The 17,496-nt window shown below is 47.0% G+C and overlaps 2 protein-coding genes across 2 annotated transcripts in view; one reads left to right on the top strand and one right to left on the bottom strand.

The window, feature by feature from the left end:
- Positions 1 to 17,496, bottom strand: part of LOC107106595 — a 450,486-nt gene that overhangs the window by 19,628 nt on the left and 413,362 nt on the right.
- LOC107106580 overlaps positions 13,221 to 17,496 on the top strand; it is a 45,570-nt gene continuing 41,294 nt past the window's right edge. Inside the window, exons 1-2 of the mRNA XM_015406760.1 lie at positions 13,221 to 13,243; positions 16,948 to 17,494. Of these exons, the coding sequence (XP_015262246.1) occupies positions 13,222 to 13,243; positions 16,948 to 17,494 (569 nt within the window). The 5' untranslated portion in view covers position 13,221. The remainder of the gene's footprint in view (positions 13,244 to 16,947; positions 17,495 to 17,496) is intronic.

Raw genomic sequence — 17,496 nt, 5'->3', positions numbered from 1 at the left:
GGGTGGAGAGAGTGGACAAAGAGAACTTTCTCTCTCCCAAAATACTGGAACTCGAGGGTATCCAATGAAGCTGTTGGGCAGTAGGTTCAGGATGGACAAAGGGAAACACTGCTTTATACAGGGAGAGATTAAAATATGGAATTTGCTGAGAAATTCATTGAGAAATGGTCAATGTTTGTAATGGCACAGAATGATGACGTCAGAGATGGGATTATCAGTCACTAACAGCTAAGGTTGCCAACCTCCAGGTGGCACCTGAAGATCTTCCATTATTACAACTGATCTCCAGCTGACAAAGATTAGTTCCCCTGGAGAAAAATGGCTGCTTTGGAGGGCGACCTCTATGGCATCACACCCTGCTAAGGTTCCTCCCTTTCCCAAATCCCACCATCCCCAGGTTCCACCTCCAAAATCTCCAGGTATTTTCCAACCCAGAGCTGGCAGCCCTACTTACAGCTGTTAACTTAGTTGAACTAATGGGGATTACATTACCGGCAGTGTTCCCTCTAAGCTGAGCTAGTGTGAGCTAGCTCACAGTTTTTTAGTCTCCAGCTCACACATTTTTGTCTTAGCTCAGGAAGGAGGGCTCCAGAGCAAACTAATTTATGCAGTAGCCAAATTGCCCCCTCACAACTTTAATGCCAGTCGCTCACAAAGCAGAATTTTTGCTCACAAGACTCCACAGCTTAGAGGGAACATTGATTACCGGTTACCGCTACTGGATCAGGGGGCCTTCCAAAAAGCAATGATTCCCTGTCTCTTCCCACTGTTGCTGCAACCAACAATTCATTGCAGCTGCAACAGCATCTCCAGATGGTGTTTCCCCCATACTTTCCCTGGAGTTGACATTTTCCACCTGCGAGAAGGGGAACCCCCCACCAGCACTCCTGGTCTCCGCCAGCACTCAATGGGGTCACGTTGGGGGTAATGGTGGGGTAAAACAGAGTTGCGCAGTTGTCATTTCCAGCCAAAACCCAGATGTGATGTCACCGTGCTGCAGGATACTCTAGGAGCCCCTGAAACTCTATGACTTTTACCACAGAGTTTCAGGGAAATCTTACAGTGTCCCACAACATGGTGATGTCACTTCTGGTTTTTCAGCCAGAAATGATATTGTGGCAACTTTATTCCCTGTGTGTTTCCCCCCCTAAACTGGCAACCCTGCCTGTTCTTCTGCAGCCCTCCTCCCCCCATAGCCACCAGAGTTTCTCAGGTTCGTTTCAATGTGACCTTTTTCATAGCTAGATCACTACAGCATTCTAACATTATAATGTTCCAACTATTATACATCTGAATCCCCAGCCTTCCTTTAAAAAAAAAAAAAACAGTCCATCTCTGTCCCTTCCTAGAAGGAAGAAAATGCCTCTCTCGTCATTTTCAGCTTTCTGATTTCCCATCATGCCCCCGCTCACAATTGCCTTTTTTAGAAGTAAAAATCCTTGACCTTATAAGGCAACCATCACCCATACCACTTCTGTGGCAATTTTCTGAGTGCTCAGATCATTTCACGGACATTATCTTCTTCTTGTAATGCTGTCAAGATGGACCCGATTAATTAAGGGGGCCTTTCAAATAACATCCTTCCAAAATGAGATTAAACAGACAAGGCCACAAATACCAAGATCTCATTTTTAAAGTGCTGTACTTTCCGGAATTCTCTTTCATACACAACTAAAAAAAAAAACAGCCTACTTTTCTAAGTCGGAAGTGGGAGAAATGAGACTTAAAACTTAATACACAGAGATAGGATTTTTCAAAATTAAGAAAGCAGTAGCAACCAAAGAAAATCTCCTTTGAAGTCGGAGGATCCCTGCCTGCTTGACTAACCCAGACTTTGGCAACCTGGGCTGGGAGTACAACATAGAGTTACCACATGCTCCCTCCAACCCTGCTCCTCTGCCCTTTACAGTAGCCTATTTACTGAGGCGATTTTTACCCAAGCATACAGCTCTGCAAGGCAGGTTAATCGGAGAGGGAGCGATTGACCCAAGTTCGCCCAGAGAGCTTCTAGTCTAAGGTTACCAGATGTCCCCTCTTTTTTTGGCATCTGTCCTCTTTTGGGCTCTTTTTAAAAAATTGATGAAAATGTCCTCTTTTGGGGTTGGAAGGTTAGGAATATTCCTAGTTAGTAGCATTAAAGGTAAAGGTAAAGGTTCCCTTGCTCGAAAGCCAGTCGAATCTGACTCTAGGGTTGCGGTGCTCATCTCCGTTTCAAAGCCGAAGAGCCAGCGCTGTCCGAAGACGTTTCCGTGGTCATGTGGCCGGCATGACTAAACACCAAGGCGCACGGAACGCTGTTACCTTCCCACCGAAGCAGTACCTATTTATTTACCGGCAATTTCTTGCTTTCGAACTGCTAGGTTGGCAGGAGCTGGAACTAGAGACGGGAGCTCACTCCGTCATGGGGCACACTCGAGTCTCGAACTGCTGAACTACTGACCTTCCACAGCCTGCAGTTCAGCATCTTAACCACTTGAGCCACCGCAGCTCCTAATTAGTAGCATTACTACAGCTTAAATAATAGGGGTATTTAAAATGAGATTTGTCATAATGATCACTTGCTTGAAGTAGATCAAGACGGGTAGCTATGTTACTCTGTCTAGCAGTAGAAAAAAGCAAGAGCCCAGAAGCACCTTCAAGACTAACTAAATCGGTGTCAAGGTAGGAGCTTTCCGTGAGTCACTGTTCAGTTCTTCAGATATCTGAAGAAGTGAGCAGTATCTGAAGAAGTGAGCAGTGACTCCCAAAAGCTCCTCCCCTGCCACCGATTTTGTTAGTCTTTTAAAGTGCTCCTGGGCTTTTTCTCTTGTTTGAAGTAGTCAGTCAGGTCCTCTTTTATTTGCTTTTCAGAATACGGTAACCCTATTCTAGGCAGAGTAGGGGATTTGAACCCAGATCTTAACTCAAAACATTCCCCCCCATCACTTTCTCTCCCTACTAGGAAAAATGTTACCTGCTCCATTTCTGTGTCTCGCACCGCTAAGAAGGGCCATTGCCAATACAACTGTAAAATCTAGGCAAACCTAAGAATGTAAGAACCGTACTGGATCGGGCTGAAAATCCATCTACTTTAACATCATGATTCCTGTAACAGCCAAACAGGCCCACAGAGAAGGGTCCAGAGGCCAAAATCTTCCTCCAGTGTTGCTGCCCAGCTACTGGAATTTGCAGGCAGACTGCCGCTGCACATGGAGGTTCCATTTCAGTACATGGAGGTTCCATTTAAAAGCAAGTTAGTTTTGATTTGTGCTCCTTGCATTTCTTGCTAGGTTGAACCGTCCAGCCCATTTTTTTACACTGCTTTAGTCCGCAACAAGATTTTCAGGGTATACATTTTCACAAGTCAAATCTCCCTTCATCCGATATCGGACTTGAATCTAGCTGTTCTACGGCAGACCAACATGCCTACCCTCTGAAACCTGCTTTACTTTGGGGATTAAAACCCCCCACAAACAATTTAACCACAATTTCATGGGCTGGTCACTTTCATAGCCACTGTAAAGCACAGCCATGGTGTATTATATCAAGTATCATAAACCTAAAAATCTAAAATACAACATGTCCCAAAATATGAACAACACATCCAGATGAGCCAGGGAAGGGAGGGGGGGGATGACCCAGAGAAATAAGTAGATGGAGGAACAGAAATAAGGGATGCCGGCCTCCAGGTGGGACTTGGGGATCCCCTGGAATTGCACCTCATCTCTAGAGTGCAATGTTCCCTCTAAGTTGTGGAGTCTTGTGAGCAAAAATTCTACTTTGTGAGCTCCTGGCATAAAAGTTGTGAGTGAGCGCTTTGGCTACTGCATCAATTAGTTTGCTCTGGAGCCCTCCTCCCTGAGCGAAGACAAAAATCTGTGAGCCAGAGGCTAAAAAACTGTCAGCTAGCTCACACTAACTCAGCTTAGAGGGAACACTGGTGCAGGCTCCAGAAATCTATTCCCCTGGAGGGAAATGGGAGGCTTTGGAGGGTGGACTCTGTGGCATTGTCCTCTGCTGAGGTCCCCTGTCCTCCCCAGGCTCCACCCCCAAAACTCCAGGAGCTTCCCACCCTGGATCTGGCAACCCTACCCCCCACCGGTGGCCAAAGGGGACCTGGCAACCCTAGCTTGCAATCAGCCACAAAGCTTTCCCTATTGACTTACGTTGCGTACACCGGAGCCAGGGGTCCTAAATTTCCTTGCATCCCCCAACATTTAAGTCTAAATGGAGGGCCTTTGGAATAACAAATATTCCAAAATGATACAGTGGGTATTGGGGGGGAGGGGGTCGAGGCCAGAAAGATGCCCGCCTGCCCTTTTCTGTCTCTCTCCCTCTCCGCTTCCTTCCTTCCGTTTCCGAACGACCCCGGGATCCCCGCCGCCGCTCACCTTGCAAGCCACACCTCGGCGTCTCGTGGGAATCCGGCAGAGCCAAAGAGACCCGCGGGAAGCAAAGCAAAGCAGCAGGCTGGCTTCCCTTCCCTTCCCTTCCCTTCCCTTCCAGCGGGGACTGGGGCGAGAGTGGGAGAGCAGCACAGGAAGGTCCTTCCCTCGCACGCCTCCCCTCCTGCTCAACTCTCCGTGGGCTTTTCTAGGGATCGGCGAGCCCGCCTCGCCGTCGGTTTTAACCCTTTCGAAGGGGGAGAGCGAGGGGCATCCACTCCAGAAGGGGGGCCTTCTCGCGGAGACGCGGAAAGACCGGGCAGATTTCTGGAGCGGGAGGTCGCTTGCGACAAAATGATCCAGCGGGTGGTCTTATTTGTATTTCGTTTTTGCTTTTAAGCAAATGGCCTTGTTTTTCTTCCCAACAGCTCAAAGCGATGCACGTGTGGCAACTAGACTTGCCGAGCTCCCATCACGATGCGACCGAGCATTCTGCAGTTATTACTCCTTTTCTGACTCCGACAGAGATCTCTTTTCCTGGAGAACAGACAGTAGCTTTGGAGAATGTTTAATTCTCCAAAGTTTAATTCTGGATATAAGCTTTCACTTGCAGGTATATAACGGCATGGACGGCTTCAAAAGGGAATTAGATAAGCATATGGAGCAGAGGTCCATCAGTGGCTATTAGCCACAAGGTATAGATAGGGGCTCTGGGGCAAGTGATGCTCTGTCTTCTTGGTGCTTGGGGGGGAGGCAACAGTGGGAGGGCTTCTAATGTCCTGGCCCCACTGCTGGACCTCCTGATGGCACCTGGTATTTCTGGCCACTGTGTGATACAGAGTGTTGGACTGGATGGGCCTTGGCCTGATCCAACATTGGCGTCTCTTATGTTCTTATGTTCTTAACCTATTCAGTCCATGGAGCAATATCGAATCATTGTTGTTGTCGTTTTTAATTAAAGAACTGAGACAGTTCACATCTATGACAAGTGGGATCCCGACTTGTGACACTTGCATTTATGAAAATAACCAAGGCTATTTTTGTAGAAAAAGCCCAGCAGGAACTCATTAGCATAATAGGCCACACCCATGACAGCACAGCTCATTGGCATATTAGGCCACACCCCCGTGTTACCAGAAGTGTGGTCATCCAGCCACACCCACCTTTTGCTTCTTATTCTGTTTACCTTGTTTGTTGTCGAAACCCAGGGCCTTTTTTTGTAGCAGGGACTCCTTTGCATGTTAGGCCACACACCCCTAATGTAGCCAATCCTAATGCGTTTCTGCAGTTGGGTGTGGCCTATTATGCTAATGAGTTTCTGCTGGGCGTGGCCAACTTGGGAGCCAGCTGGAACGTTCCTGCCCCAAAATAGCCCTGAAAATAACAATACACCCACTTCAAAAGACATCATAGTGGGAACAATAATTAAGCCTATACAACCACCAATATGTAACCATTCAGGCCTGTTGTGTTTGAGCAGACCAGGGTCTTGGTCTTCCTGACAGAGGACATCGCAACACAGAGCACCACAGCTGGAGCCTAGGGAGGTGGAGGACAAGCCAGTCCCTTGTAGATGCACCAACTTGCAGCTGTGCTCTGCACTGCAATGTCCTCTGTTCTCTACAGGAGTTTCTGGTATCCCTAAAATATTAATATATAGTTTCATAGAAAGGAGCAGTGCTCCCTCTAAGCGAGTGATGGCGAACCTTTTAGAGACCGAGTGCCCAAACTGCGACCCAAAACCCACCTATTTATTGCAAAGTGCCAACACGGCAATTTAACCTGAATACTGAGGTTTTACTTTAGAAAAAACAACTCATACATTAACTTAAGATGATCCAAACAAAGTAAGGAAAGCAATCCCAAATGCTTTCATTTACTTAAAATTATTTGGCAGAGATTTCAACACTTTAATGATGGTCTGGGCCTGGCTGGAACGATGGCACGCGTGCCCACAGAGAGGGCTCTGAGTGCCACCTCTGGCACCCGTGCCATAGGTTCGCCACGAGTCCTGTGAGCAAAAATTCTACTTTCTGAGCTACTGGCATTAAATTTGTAAGCAAGTGATTTGGCTGCTGCATAAATTAGTTTGCTCTGGAGCCATCCTTCCTGAGCTAAAACAAAAAAGTGTGAGCCGGAGGCTAAGAAACTGTGAGCTAGCTCACACTAACTCAGCTTAGAGGGAACACTGGAAAGGAGTGCTTCTGAGGTAGGGTTGCCAGACCCCTGGCCCAGCCAGGGGATCCCCCAAACTTCAGGGCTCCAATCCGCCTCCAGCCAGCTGGCTAGCAGGGGAAGCCCCATCCCTGAAGAGGCCCATTAGAACATAAGAACATAAGAGATGCCAATGTTTGATCAGGCCAAAGGCCCATCCAGTCCAACACTCTGTATCACACAGTGGCCAGAAATACCAGTGCCATCAGGAGGTCCACCAGTGGGGCCAGGACATTAGAAGCCCCTCCCACTGTTGACCCCCCCCCCAAGCACCAAGATGACAGAGCATCACTTGCCCCAGAGCCCCTATCTATACCTTGTGGCTAATGGCCACTGATGGACCTCTGCTCCATATGCTTATCTAATTCCCTTTTGAAGCCGTCCATGCTTGTAGCCGCCACCACTTCCTGTGGCAGTGAATTCCAAGTCTTAATCACTCTTTGGGTGAAGAAGTACTTCCTTTTATCCGTTCTAACCCGACCGCTCAGCAATTTCATGGAGTGTCCACGAGTTCTTGTATTGTGAGAAAGGGAGAAAAGTACCTCTTTCTCTACCTGCTCTTTCCCATGCATAATCTTATAAACCATTGAGCATTGACGTTGTCGGCGTAATGACATCACACAGAAGTCAAGTCAACACGCCGGGAATGTCATGTGTTGACGCTCTAGCATTTTTGGCAAAAAACTCTATGGTAACCATAGAGTTTCGACCAAAATGCTAGAACACACGTGACATCCCCAGTGTGATGGGGATCACACGCGCAACATCACCCTGCCCCCCCCCACTCCTGGAAAACTCCCTCCCACCCCCTGCCGCCAGGACAATCAGACCTAGCAACCCTATTCTGAGGTGGCAGTGCTTCTCCCTGCAGCTTCCGACCCCCCAATCCCTCAGGGAAAATGGCACCTTTTTTTTCCTTATAAGGAACACCCCAGTTCTTTAACTCCCTCTAGTGGACTCAGGGTTACACGTGCACATGAAAGCTTATGCCCAGCATTAAACTTTGTTGGTGTGCACAGTTGCCAGCCTCCAGGTGAGGCCTGGAGATCTCCTGGAATTACAACTGATCTCCAGATCACAGAGATCAGTCCACCGGGAGAAAATGGCTGTTTGAAGGGTGGGCTCTATGGCATAATGACCCATTGAAGTCCCTCCCCGCTCCACCCCCAAATCGCCTGAAATTTGCCAACCCAGGGTTGGCAATCCTAGGAAAACCTGTCCTTGCCCCCATTCTCCATTTTTTAAAAAAACTCCAAAATTTGATGTGGCTCCCCCCACTCCAGCCAACAAACCTACAGGAACAACTCCATCTTATTCCACCACTGAGCTCTGACTCACAACAGTTTACAATTTTTTGTGAGTCTTTCAGCTGCCACTGGACTCCTGTTTTATTTTGCTGCTACAGACTACCACAGCTACCCATCTGGAATTATTCCTACTGTATCCATAATAACACATTCTAGCCACTAGATGTCACTACAGTCCACTGAGAAGCAAAAGAAAAGCACCCACCCATGTCCTGAAAATTTAACTCAAGTCTGAGGACATTTTTAAATAAGCATGGAGCCTTAAAGCTATCCCTGACAGGGGTTGCTAGTGGGCTCTTAAAAATAAGGCCAAAAAAGAATTAAAAGCTATAAATTCTACTTATTTATTTATAGCTCTCTATGTAGTAATTCTGTTTTGGTCATGGACTCTCTGAACATTCCACAGGCTCCCAAATCAGTTGACTCCTTGATCTGTCACTCAGAAGCTGTCCCTATCCACTAGGCTGCATTGCATGAGTCTCTCCTCCAATATTCTAAACAGTTTGCTGTTCCTCTCCCCCCAATAGCCAGTCGGAACTCAGAGGTCATTTGTATATGTGGCCTGATTAGCCTTTGCCTCTAACATTCTAAACAGTTTGTTGATGCTGTTGGGAGTCATTGAATGTGTCCTGAGGTAAAATATAGATCCCAATTTTCCCTTAAATGGTCACTGGAGTTGCCAAAATACATATCCAAATCTTCCCTTAAACGGTCACTGGAGTTGCCAATCTCCCTGTGAGGCCTGGAGATCTCCCAGAAATCACCGTGTTCCCCAGCAACAACACATCATTTCCCCTACAGAAAATTTCCCAGCTATTACAATGGCTGCTTTGGGCAGCGGACTGTATGGCATTATACACTGCTGAAGTCCCTCTGCACCCCAAACCCTGCCCTCCCCAGCCTCTACCCCTCAAATCTACAGGTCTGGCCCTCCCCATAGTATTGCCAGCCTCCAGGCAGCACCTGGAGATCTCCAAGATCAGTTCTCCTGGAGAAAATGGCTACTTTGGACAATGGACTCTATGGAATTATACCCTGTTGAGGTCCCTCCACACCCCAAACCCTCCCCTCCCCAGGCTCTGCCCCTCAAATCTACAGGTATTTCCCAACCCAGAGTTGGCAACCCTGTAACTGGCTATGGAACCACTTTCCAGACCCTTGGAACCCAGAAGACATGGCATAGGAGGAGGTGGTTTTCTACCTTAGCTGCCACTGCATAGCCCCAAATCAACATAAGTTGGGGGTGGAGGGAACCATACCTGTTACCATGAGGCTGTCCTCCCATACTACCCACTTGGGGCAGCAAAATGACTTGAGACAGCCCTGCCTTATAGCTAAGCAGAAGGAAATAAAGGTGGCTTGCCTCCCTCTATTTTCCCCTTCCCTCTGCCGCCCCACCAGCCACAGCCGGGACACTCACCTGGAGCTTCCTTCTAGAGCTTGTTGTATTTCTTTCCACAACGGACCTTACTCCTAGTTTATATATATATTGGGTTTATTAATCGCCCAATCCCTGCTGTTTCCAGGCTCTGGGCCATGTACAGTATCCATAAAACACAACCTGATAAAATCATCAGAACATTAAGAACACATATCCAAAGAAAAGAGATGGTGAATACTAATTAATCCGATTTCAGACTTCCGGCTACTTCGCGGGCAGTGGGGGAGAGGGCAAAATAAAGGTAAACAGCAGGAGAAACGAGAAAGAGTTGCCAGCTAAGAAGGAAACTGTCACTGTCCTCAACCAAAAGCCTGGCAGAACATCTCTGCCTTACAGGCCCTGCGGAATTGCATGAGGTCCCACAGGTCCCTGATGTTATTCGGCAAAGAGTTCCACCAGGTTGGGGCCAGGAGGACCAAAAAGGCCCCGGCCCTGGTCGAGGACAGCTGGATATCTTTAGGGCCAGGGACCACCAGCAAGTTGTTATCTGAGAAGCATAACGTTCTCCCAGGGACTCAATGGAGGAGACATTCCCGTAGGTACGTTGGTCCCTGACCGCTCAAGGCCTTATAGGTCAACACCAAAATGAACCTTGACTTGGTATTCAACTTATCGTACTACAATCGTTCGTATATCACATGAACCAGTAGGTGGTTAACAAACCAATGTCAAAACATGGCTGTGTATCCTGGTATGATGTGCCCTAACTCACTAGGTCACAACAAATGAAGGGGGTTGCAGTATAACATAAACCAACACAATAGAACTACTGCAAATAGTGCAAATCATGCAAATCCTAATTTGTATTAATGCAACAATATTGAATCCATTGTACACTTAGGTTTTACAGAAAATAAGGATGTCACAAGATGAAATGAAGCATACATACATTTTTCATTTCATATACGTTTTGAAGTTACTCACAAACAGCTCTTAGCCATAATATCAAAACTGGGCTGTTTGTGAGTAACTTCAAAACGTATAGGAACAAAGGAAAGTCCAATTTGGAAGATTCATGTTCATGTGGATGCACAGCTGAGGTCTTATGTATGAAAAAGACACCTCAAAACGAATGTTAACTCCAGGGGAGTCCGTCCAGTTTCATCTGCTGACGTCTTCATTTCATCTTGTGACATCCTTATTTTCTGTAAAACATAAGTGTACAATGGATTCAATATTGTTGCATTAATACAAATTAGAATTTGCATGATTTGCACTATTTGCAGTAGTTCTAACCAGGTAGCAGACTAATCCATGTTCAGACAATCACACTAACCGAAGTTAGTTTCAGAGGGCAGCCATGTTGGTCTGCAGCAGAACATCTGGATTTGAGTCCAGCAGCACCTTAGAGCAGGGGTGTCAAACATGCAGCCCGGGGGCCAGATCAGGTCCCCAGAGTGCTTCTATCAGGCCCGTAGTGGAACTGGCTGTCTTCTGCTTCTTCTTCCAGTTCTGCTGCTGCTGCGTCATCGTAGGTTTGCAGCTTACAGATACACACCTGAGCAGCATACTCAAGATTCCAACAGCACAGACGTTTTGATGCAATAATTCAGAGCAAGAGGTGTCAGTAATCAGACACTGTTAAATAAACAAAATATTGCAAGAGTGCTAATGCTTTAAGCATGTTTTTATTTTAAGTTAAAAAAAAGCCTTTGTGTTTGTGTCCTTTATAAAGTTTATATCTCCGCTACCTGGCATTACATTTCATGACACGCATGGCCTGGCCCAACAAGGTCTCATTTATGTCAGATCCGGCCCTCATAACAAATGAGTTCGACACCCCAGCCTTAGAGGTCAACGAGATTTCCCGGCTATAATTTTTCAAGAGTCAAATCTCCCTTCGTCAGGTAAGGGAGCTTTGACAAAAACTCACACCCCGAAAATCTTATTGGTCTCTAAAGTGCTACCGAACTCGAATTAGCTGACTAGGTTACATTAGTTAATCCATGGTTTCAGGTGGTGCCTGAACTGAGCCATAATTAATTTCTAACGGAAGCCTAAAATATGACGATCCATTTCAGTCACTGTTTCCACCATGTTTCAGATCTATAACTGGAACTATTTCAATTAATTAAGCAACTGCTGAATCTAGATTAATTGGGAAGCAGTTTTATTTATGTTTGACACAAGCAGCTGAAGGAAAAAAACAAGGGTAGAATCTGGGACTTGGTAGTCCTCTCATTCACATTACGGAATGCTGCTTGGAAGATTGATTTCATGAACACACAAACATATCTATATAGGTATACGTGTGTTTATGATGTTCATAACTAAAAGCCTTTTAACTGATTAAAAGGTGTTCTGTGGATAATCAAGGATTATTAAAGGATTAAAGGAGATATTAAAATGATTTTTAAAATGTTTCTAAACTTCCTAAGCGATTCCGTCTTTGATAAAAGAAGACTGAAACAGAGTTTCAAAGCTAGCCCTCCATCAGCAGAGTCGCAAGGAAAAATCACTGCCGTCTCACAGGATTTAAACTACTTAAGAAAAAAAAAACAGCTTTTTTCATTCAGTGTTTATTAATTTCTATAGTGAACAATAATACAAAATATTAATCTTATTTTACAACAATCTATTATACTATTCACACCCTTTTATTAATAGAAAGTGTTCTTCGGCTCATCCTCTGACTCCTATTATACCTAATTACTAAACAAGAATTACTTCCTGTTCTGACTCCTATTAGCTTGTTGTTGTTGTTGTTGTTCAGTCGCACAGTCGAGTCCGACTCTTCGCGACCCCATGGACAATCTCCCGCCAGGCTCTCCTGTCTTCCGCCGTCCTCCGAAGTTGACTCAATTTCATGTTCGTTGCATCGATGACACTGTCTAACCATCTCATCCTTTGCCGTCCCCGTCTTCTTTGACCTTCAATCTTTCCCAGCATCAGGGTCTTTTCCAGTGAGTGCTCCCTTCTCATTTGGTGGCCAAAGTATTTGAGCTTCAGTTTCATTATCTGACCTTCCAGGGAACAGTCAGGGTCGATTTCTTTGAGGATTGACTGATTTGTTCTTCTTGCAGTCCAAGGGACTCTCAAGAGTCTTCTCCAGCACCATAGTTCAAAAGAATCTATTCTTCGGCGCTCGGCCTTCCTTATAGTCCAACTCTCACAGCCATACATGACTACTGTACTGTATAGCTTGTACCACATGTAATTCCATTCAGTTTCCAAAATTCTTCTTCCATATTCATATTAGTTACAATACATATATTTGCGTAACATTGGACATTTCTCAAAACTATTTACTATTGCATACTTCCAAATCACAGCCTTCTTAAAGGATTTAAACTTTTTTCTTCTTGAAGGATTCCCCACCCCAACCCAACCCGTGAAATTGACTGTGGAAAGCATCGTACACTTTATCTCACTAACAGGGTAGAGTAACTCTACCCCCAGCACAGGCTGACCGGAAGAAGGCAGAGCCAGGCCAATAACTCATGGAGAGATACAACCTTCGTGGGTGGGCGCTCTGAATTTCCCCCCTGCCAGGGACTATTTACGGTCTTCGTTCTCACGGGACGCCACGCTGGACCATTTTCCCCGGGAGACACGCTTTTGAGAATTACTGCCTCGGTGCTGATTTCCCATTTTATTCCTAACTCCGGATGTTAAAATCCTTTGGGGTTTTGTGCCCTCCTAAACGATTTCCAGCCCAGAAGGACAGATCAGTGCACGTTAATTATTCCGGAGCGGGACCTGCCAATATGATCGAGCCCAAGGTCCCGGCCGGGTTAGATTTTCCTCCGAAGAGGGGGGTAATCTGGATTCACCCTATAGGGTTACCCTGACAGAGTCGCCATCCTAGAGAGGCAGAAAGGAAGCTATTTGAGCTACTTCCTGGCCCCGCCCAGCACCGTGGGAAAGTGGGCCTTGTATTTCCCACGGGGTCAAGATGAGCGGCTGCGATAGTTTGGGTGAGTGCAAAGTGGTTGTGCAAGAAAGAATAGGCGACAGAAGTGGTGAATTTGCATCTAGGCTTTAAGGGGGGGTGGGGATAGAGGACTGATCGTTCCACAATTAAAGTGACCCTGCATGTAGGAAACCAAGTACTGGTTAGGCTACAAATCTTTTGCAGTGGTGTTGTAGTTTTCTGCCTGCCGGGAATCGTCTCGTAGGGAGGCATGTTCATTCCCGTGACTCCAGATTTGCATCTGAAATGGTACACCCCACGTAAGGCGTGTTGGTCTGAAGCAATAACGGTGCCACCGGACTCAAACTTTGTCCCACCCCAGGTGAGGGTTCGCCACCTCCTCTTGTCGCTGACGAGCCTTGATCTACACGTGCAGTTGGGGGTTGACCCCGTGAGTGGGTTAAATTTGGCAGGGCTGTGGTTCAGAGGCCCACCCTGTGCAGAAGAGCCCGGGTTCAATCCCCAGTGTCTCCAGTTAAAAGGATCAGGTAGCAGGTGATCAGGTAGCAGGTGATCTGAAACACCTCTTCCTGAAATCACAGAGAGCCACGTCCAGTTTGAGTAGACAAAACTGACCTCGAGAGACCAAAGATCTGACTTGGTATAAAGTAACTGAGTGTGCTTGAATGCTTCTCCAATGAAAATCTTCCTGTGACGAGGAGGAGGAGGAGGAGAAGAGGAGATTGGATTTATATCCCCCCTTCACTTGGAGTCTAAGAGCATCTTGCAATCTCCTTCCCATCCGTACAACAGACTCCCTGTGAGGTAGGTGTGGCTGAGAGAGCTCTGAGAGAACTGCTCTTGAGAGAACTTGTGACTGACCCAAGGTCACCCAGCAGCTGCATTTGGAGGAGTGGGGAATGTATGCCCAACAAGAAGGACTATAAATCCTCTGTGTTTTAGTGTATTTCTTTTTCAGAATAGTATATTAGAATACTGAATGCAAGGAATATTGGGACAACATTACATCCATCTTAGGGCCCTAGAAAATGGCTGGGTATCAGAGGAGCTGAGGTGCTTTAATTTATAAAGCAGCTTAATGTTTTTGGTGTTTTTCTTTAACTCCCCGATGAAACCCCAGGAAAATATCCCATGTGGTGTTTCCTTCCACGGTGCCCACATCAGAAGCTTGTTTTCTCCTCTTGGCAATTCCCTACATCCAGGGGTCATTTCCTGCAGGAGCGCACCGGAGCAGAGCTCGGGCAGTAAGGAGCCCAGGGGGCGGGCACATACAACAAGCCCCACCCCCTGCTCCCAGCAGCCCTCAGTCAGAGCAAGAAGCAGTCAGGTAAGTTGCAGAGCCCCCCGGCCCAAAACAGTCAAGTGTTTAAGACCAAGTTTTGTTCAGGTACAAGCTCTCCCTCCTCTGTGAGGACAGATCTGCCCGTCCCCCGTCCCCCCGCCAAAGCTAGCAATCCAAAACAGTCCAGTGGAGCCTAAGCGGTGGGTGTTGCCTTCTGACACATTTCCGGTGATGTCAGGGGGTGGGGCATATACAAATAACAAATAAGTTAAGGTAATGAGTTATGCTAATGAGCTCCTGCACCTCTTTTTCTACGAAATGACCCCTGCCTACATCCACTGCAGCAAAAGATCTTGTCCTTTTATATTTTAAAATCAGATACAATCTGGTTTAAATTAAATTTGTCCTTTGGTATTGTCTACTCAGACTGGCAGCAGGCCCTCCAGGGTCTCCGGCGGAGGTCTTTCCCATCACTCTCTTGCCACATTTTGTTCCCTAGAGATGCCGGGGGATTGAACCTGGGACCTTCTGCATGCCAAGCGGATGCTCTGCCACTGAGCCACCAGCCTCTGCCCATAAGACATACGAACACAGACATCCTATCTTGTTCTCAAGATCTGTCCTTGTCCACTTCCTGGTTGGAGAGATTCCTGGCCAGCATGACGGTGACGGGACCAGGGTCTGTCATGGCAAGCAACGATTTGAATTACTGTCTGGGAGCCAAACCCTGGATTCACAAGCTAACCATAGTTAAAATGAGCCCCATTTCCCAGTTAATGTCAACAGGTACTGAAGAAGTGAGTGGTGAGTCGCGAAAGCTCACCCCCTGCCACAAATACTGTTAGTCTTGAAGGTGCTCCTGGACTCTTGCTCTTTTCCACTGCTACCTCGCAGGGTTATTGCAAAGATAAAATGGAGGAGAGGAGAACAACATAAGCTGCTTTGGGTGCCCAGAGGGGAGAGAAGTGTAGTACACATGGAGTGGAGATGAAATGTGGGTCCCAGGTCATACAAGGAGGAGGCCAGTGGAGCCTTTTCAGAACAGGCATCATCTAGTGCCTAAAATGGCTCATCCACCAAGGAAGTCCAGGGTTGCTACGCAGAGGCAGGCAATGGCAAACCACCTCTGAACATCTCTTGCCTTGAGAACCCTACGGGGTTGTCATAAGTTGGCTGCAACAATAGCAAAAGAAAAAAGGCCTTTTAAGACATTTAAGGTAAAGGTTCCCTTGCTCGAAAGCCAGTCGAATCTGACAGGAGCTGGAACTAGAGACGGGAGCTCACTCCCTCATGCGGCACCCGGGTCTCGGACTGCTGAACTACCGACCTTCCACAGCCTGCAGTTCAGCGTCTTAACCACTTGAGCCACCGCAGCTCCTTAAGACATCTTACTCACTGAAAATTAGATCTGAGGAAAATTTCAGGGAGCACTAAAAAGGACTATAAAATATTTTCTTTCAGAACGAGTGAAATGTGCCACAAGCACAGCAAGTTTGCAGATCTCTGGTGTTGGCAAAGCCCTTTCCCTGACACGGTCCCTGGAGAGGTGGCATTAGTCAGATGCCATACAGACTTACATAGACCACTTGGTCTCGCTCCACGGAAGTCAGCTTCTTGCATTCATCAGGAGCATTTGTGCTGCAGGAGAAGGAACAATGCATTTTTGGGCACAGATTGTTGTAAGCCAAAACCCCACTTGGTCAGATGTATGAAGGCTCCCACAGTGAAAGGGTGTGGTTCTGTAGTTTGGCATTCTGCTAACTCGGTCTGTTCTGTAGTTTGGCATTCTGCTAACTTGGTCTGTTCCCTGTTTTTCCCCTGGACGTTTTCAAACATTTCTCTCTTTACTCTAGCAGGTAAGGGGCAGGAGAGTGAGAATCAGGGAAAACAAATTGGTGCATCGACAGAAAGAGCGGCGTGTCAGGAGACGCAAGGAAAGCTGGAAGGTCGTGAAGAAAGTATCATGGAGACCTGGAGGGACGAATCCTTTTCTTTCGCCGCCGCCACTACCACCAACAGGCGATTGCAGAGCAGTACCGCCAGGTTGAGCTGACTGGCCACTGAACATCGTGGCCCACGGCACCCCTCTCATCGACCCCAATGTGATGTACAATAGGGAGTGAGCATACTAGTTGCGATGGATCCTGGGAGTTTGTCCACGGTGTTTAAACTGTTTTAACTGTATTTTTATTGCACTGTGTGCCTTAATTGTTTTAAATTGTGGTGTTGTATTACACCTCTGTGCTTTGTAAGCCGCCCTGAGCCCGCGTGCGGGGAGGGCGGGGTATAAATGAAATAAAATAAATAAATAAATAAGCCAAAACCCCACTTGGTCAGATGTATGGAGGCTCCCACAGTGAAAGGTTGTGAAGTTAGACCCAGTTCTGTAGTTTGGCATTCTGCTAACTCGGTCTGTTCCCTGTTTTCCCCCTGGACATCTTCAAACATTTCTCTTTTTACTCTAGCAGGTCACGGGCAAGAGAGTGAGAATCGGGGAAAACAAATTGGTGCATCGCCAGAAAGAGCGGCGTGTCAAGAGACGCAAGGAAAACTGGAAGGTCGAGAAGAAAGTATCATGGAGACCTGGAGGGACGAATCCTTTTCTTTCCAAGAAAATGACTTTCCGGAAATTCAGCAGACGATACGGATAGGTGAAAACAAGAACACGTGCGCTGTGTGCGGGAAGATCTTCAGAGATGACTCGAACCTGAAGCGACATCAGAGAACTCACACGGGAGAAAAACCGTTCCGGTGCCTGTACTGCGGGAAGAGCTTCAGTCGGAACGCCAACCTCACTTCCCACCAGAGAACCCACACGGGAGAGAAGCCCTACCCGTGCTCGGAATGCGGCAAGACCTTCTGTGACAAATCCAGCCTTCATCGGCACGAGAGAATCCACTCCGGGGAAAGGCCGTACGAGTGCTTTGAGTGTGGGAAGAGCTTTGATTTGAGCCAGTCGCTGATTAGCCACCAGAGAACCCACACTGGAGAGAGACCGTACAAATGCTCCGAGT

Source organism: Gekko japonicus, unplaced genomic scaffold (genome assembly GCF_001447785.1).
Source record: "Gekko japonicus isolate JY-2015 unplaced genomic scaffold, Gekko_japonicus_V1.1 scaffold542, whole genome shotgun sequence".
NCBI classification, from domain to species: Eukaryota; Metazoa; Chordata; class Lepidosauria; order Squamata; family Gekkonidae; genus Gekko; species Gekko japonicus.
This window is presented reverse-complemented; position numbering and strand designations above follow the sequence as displayed.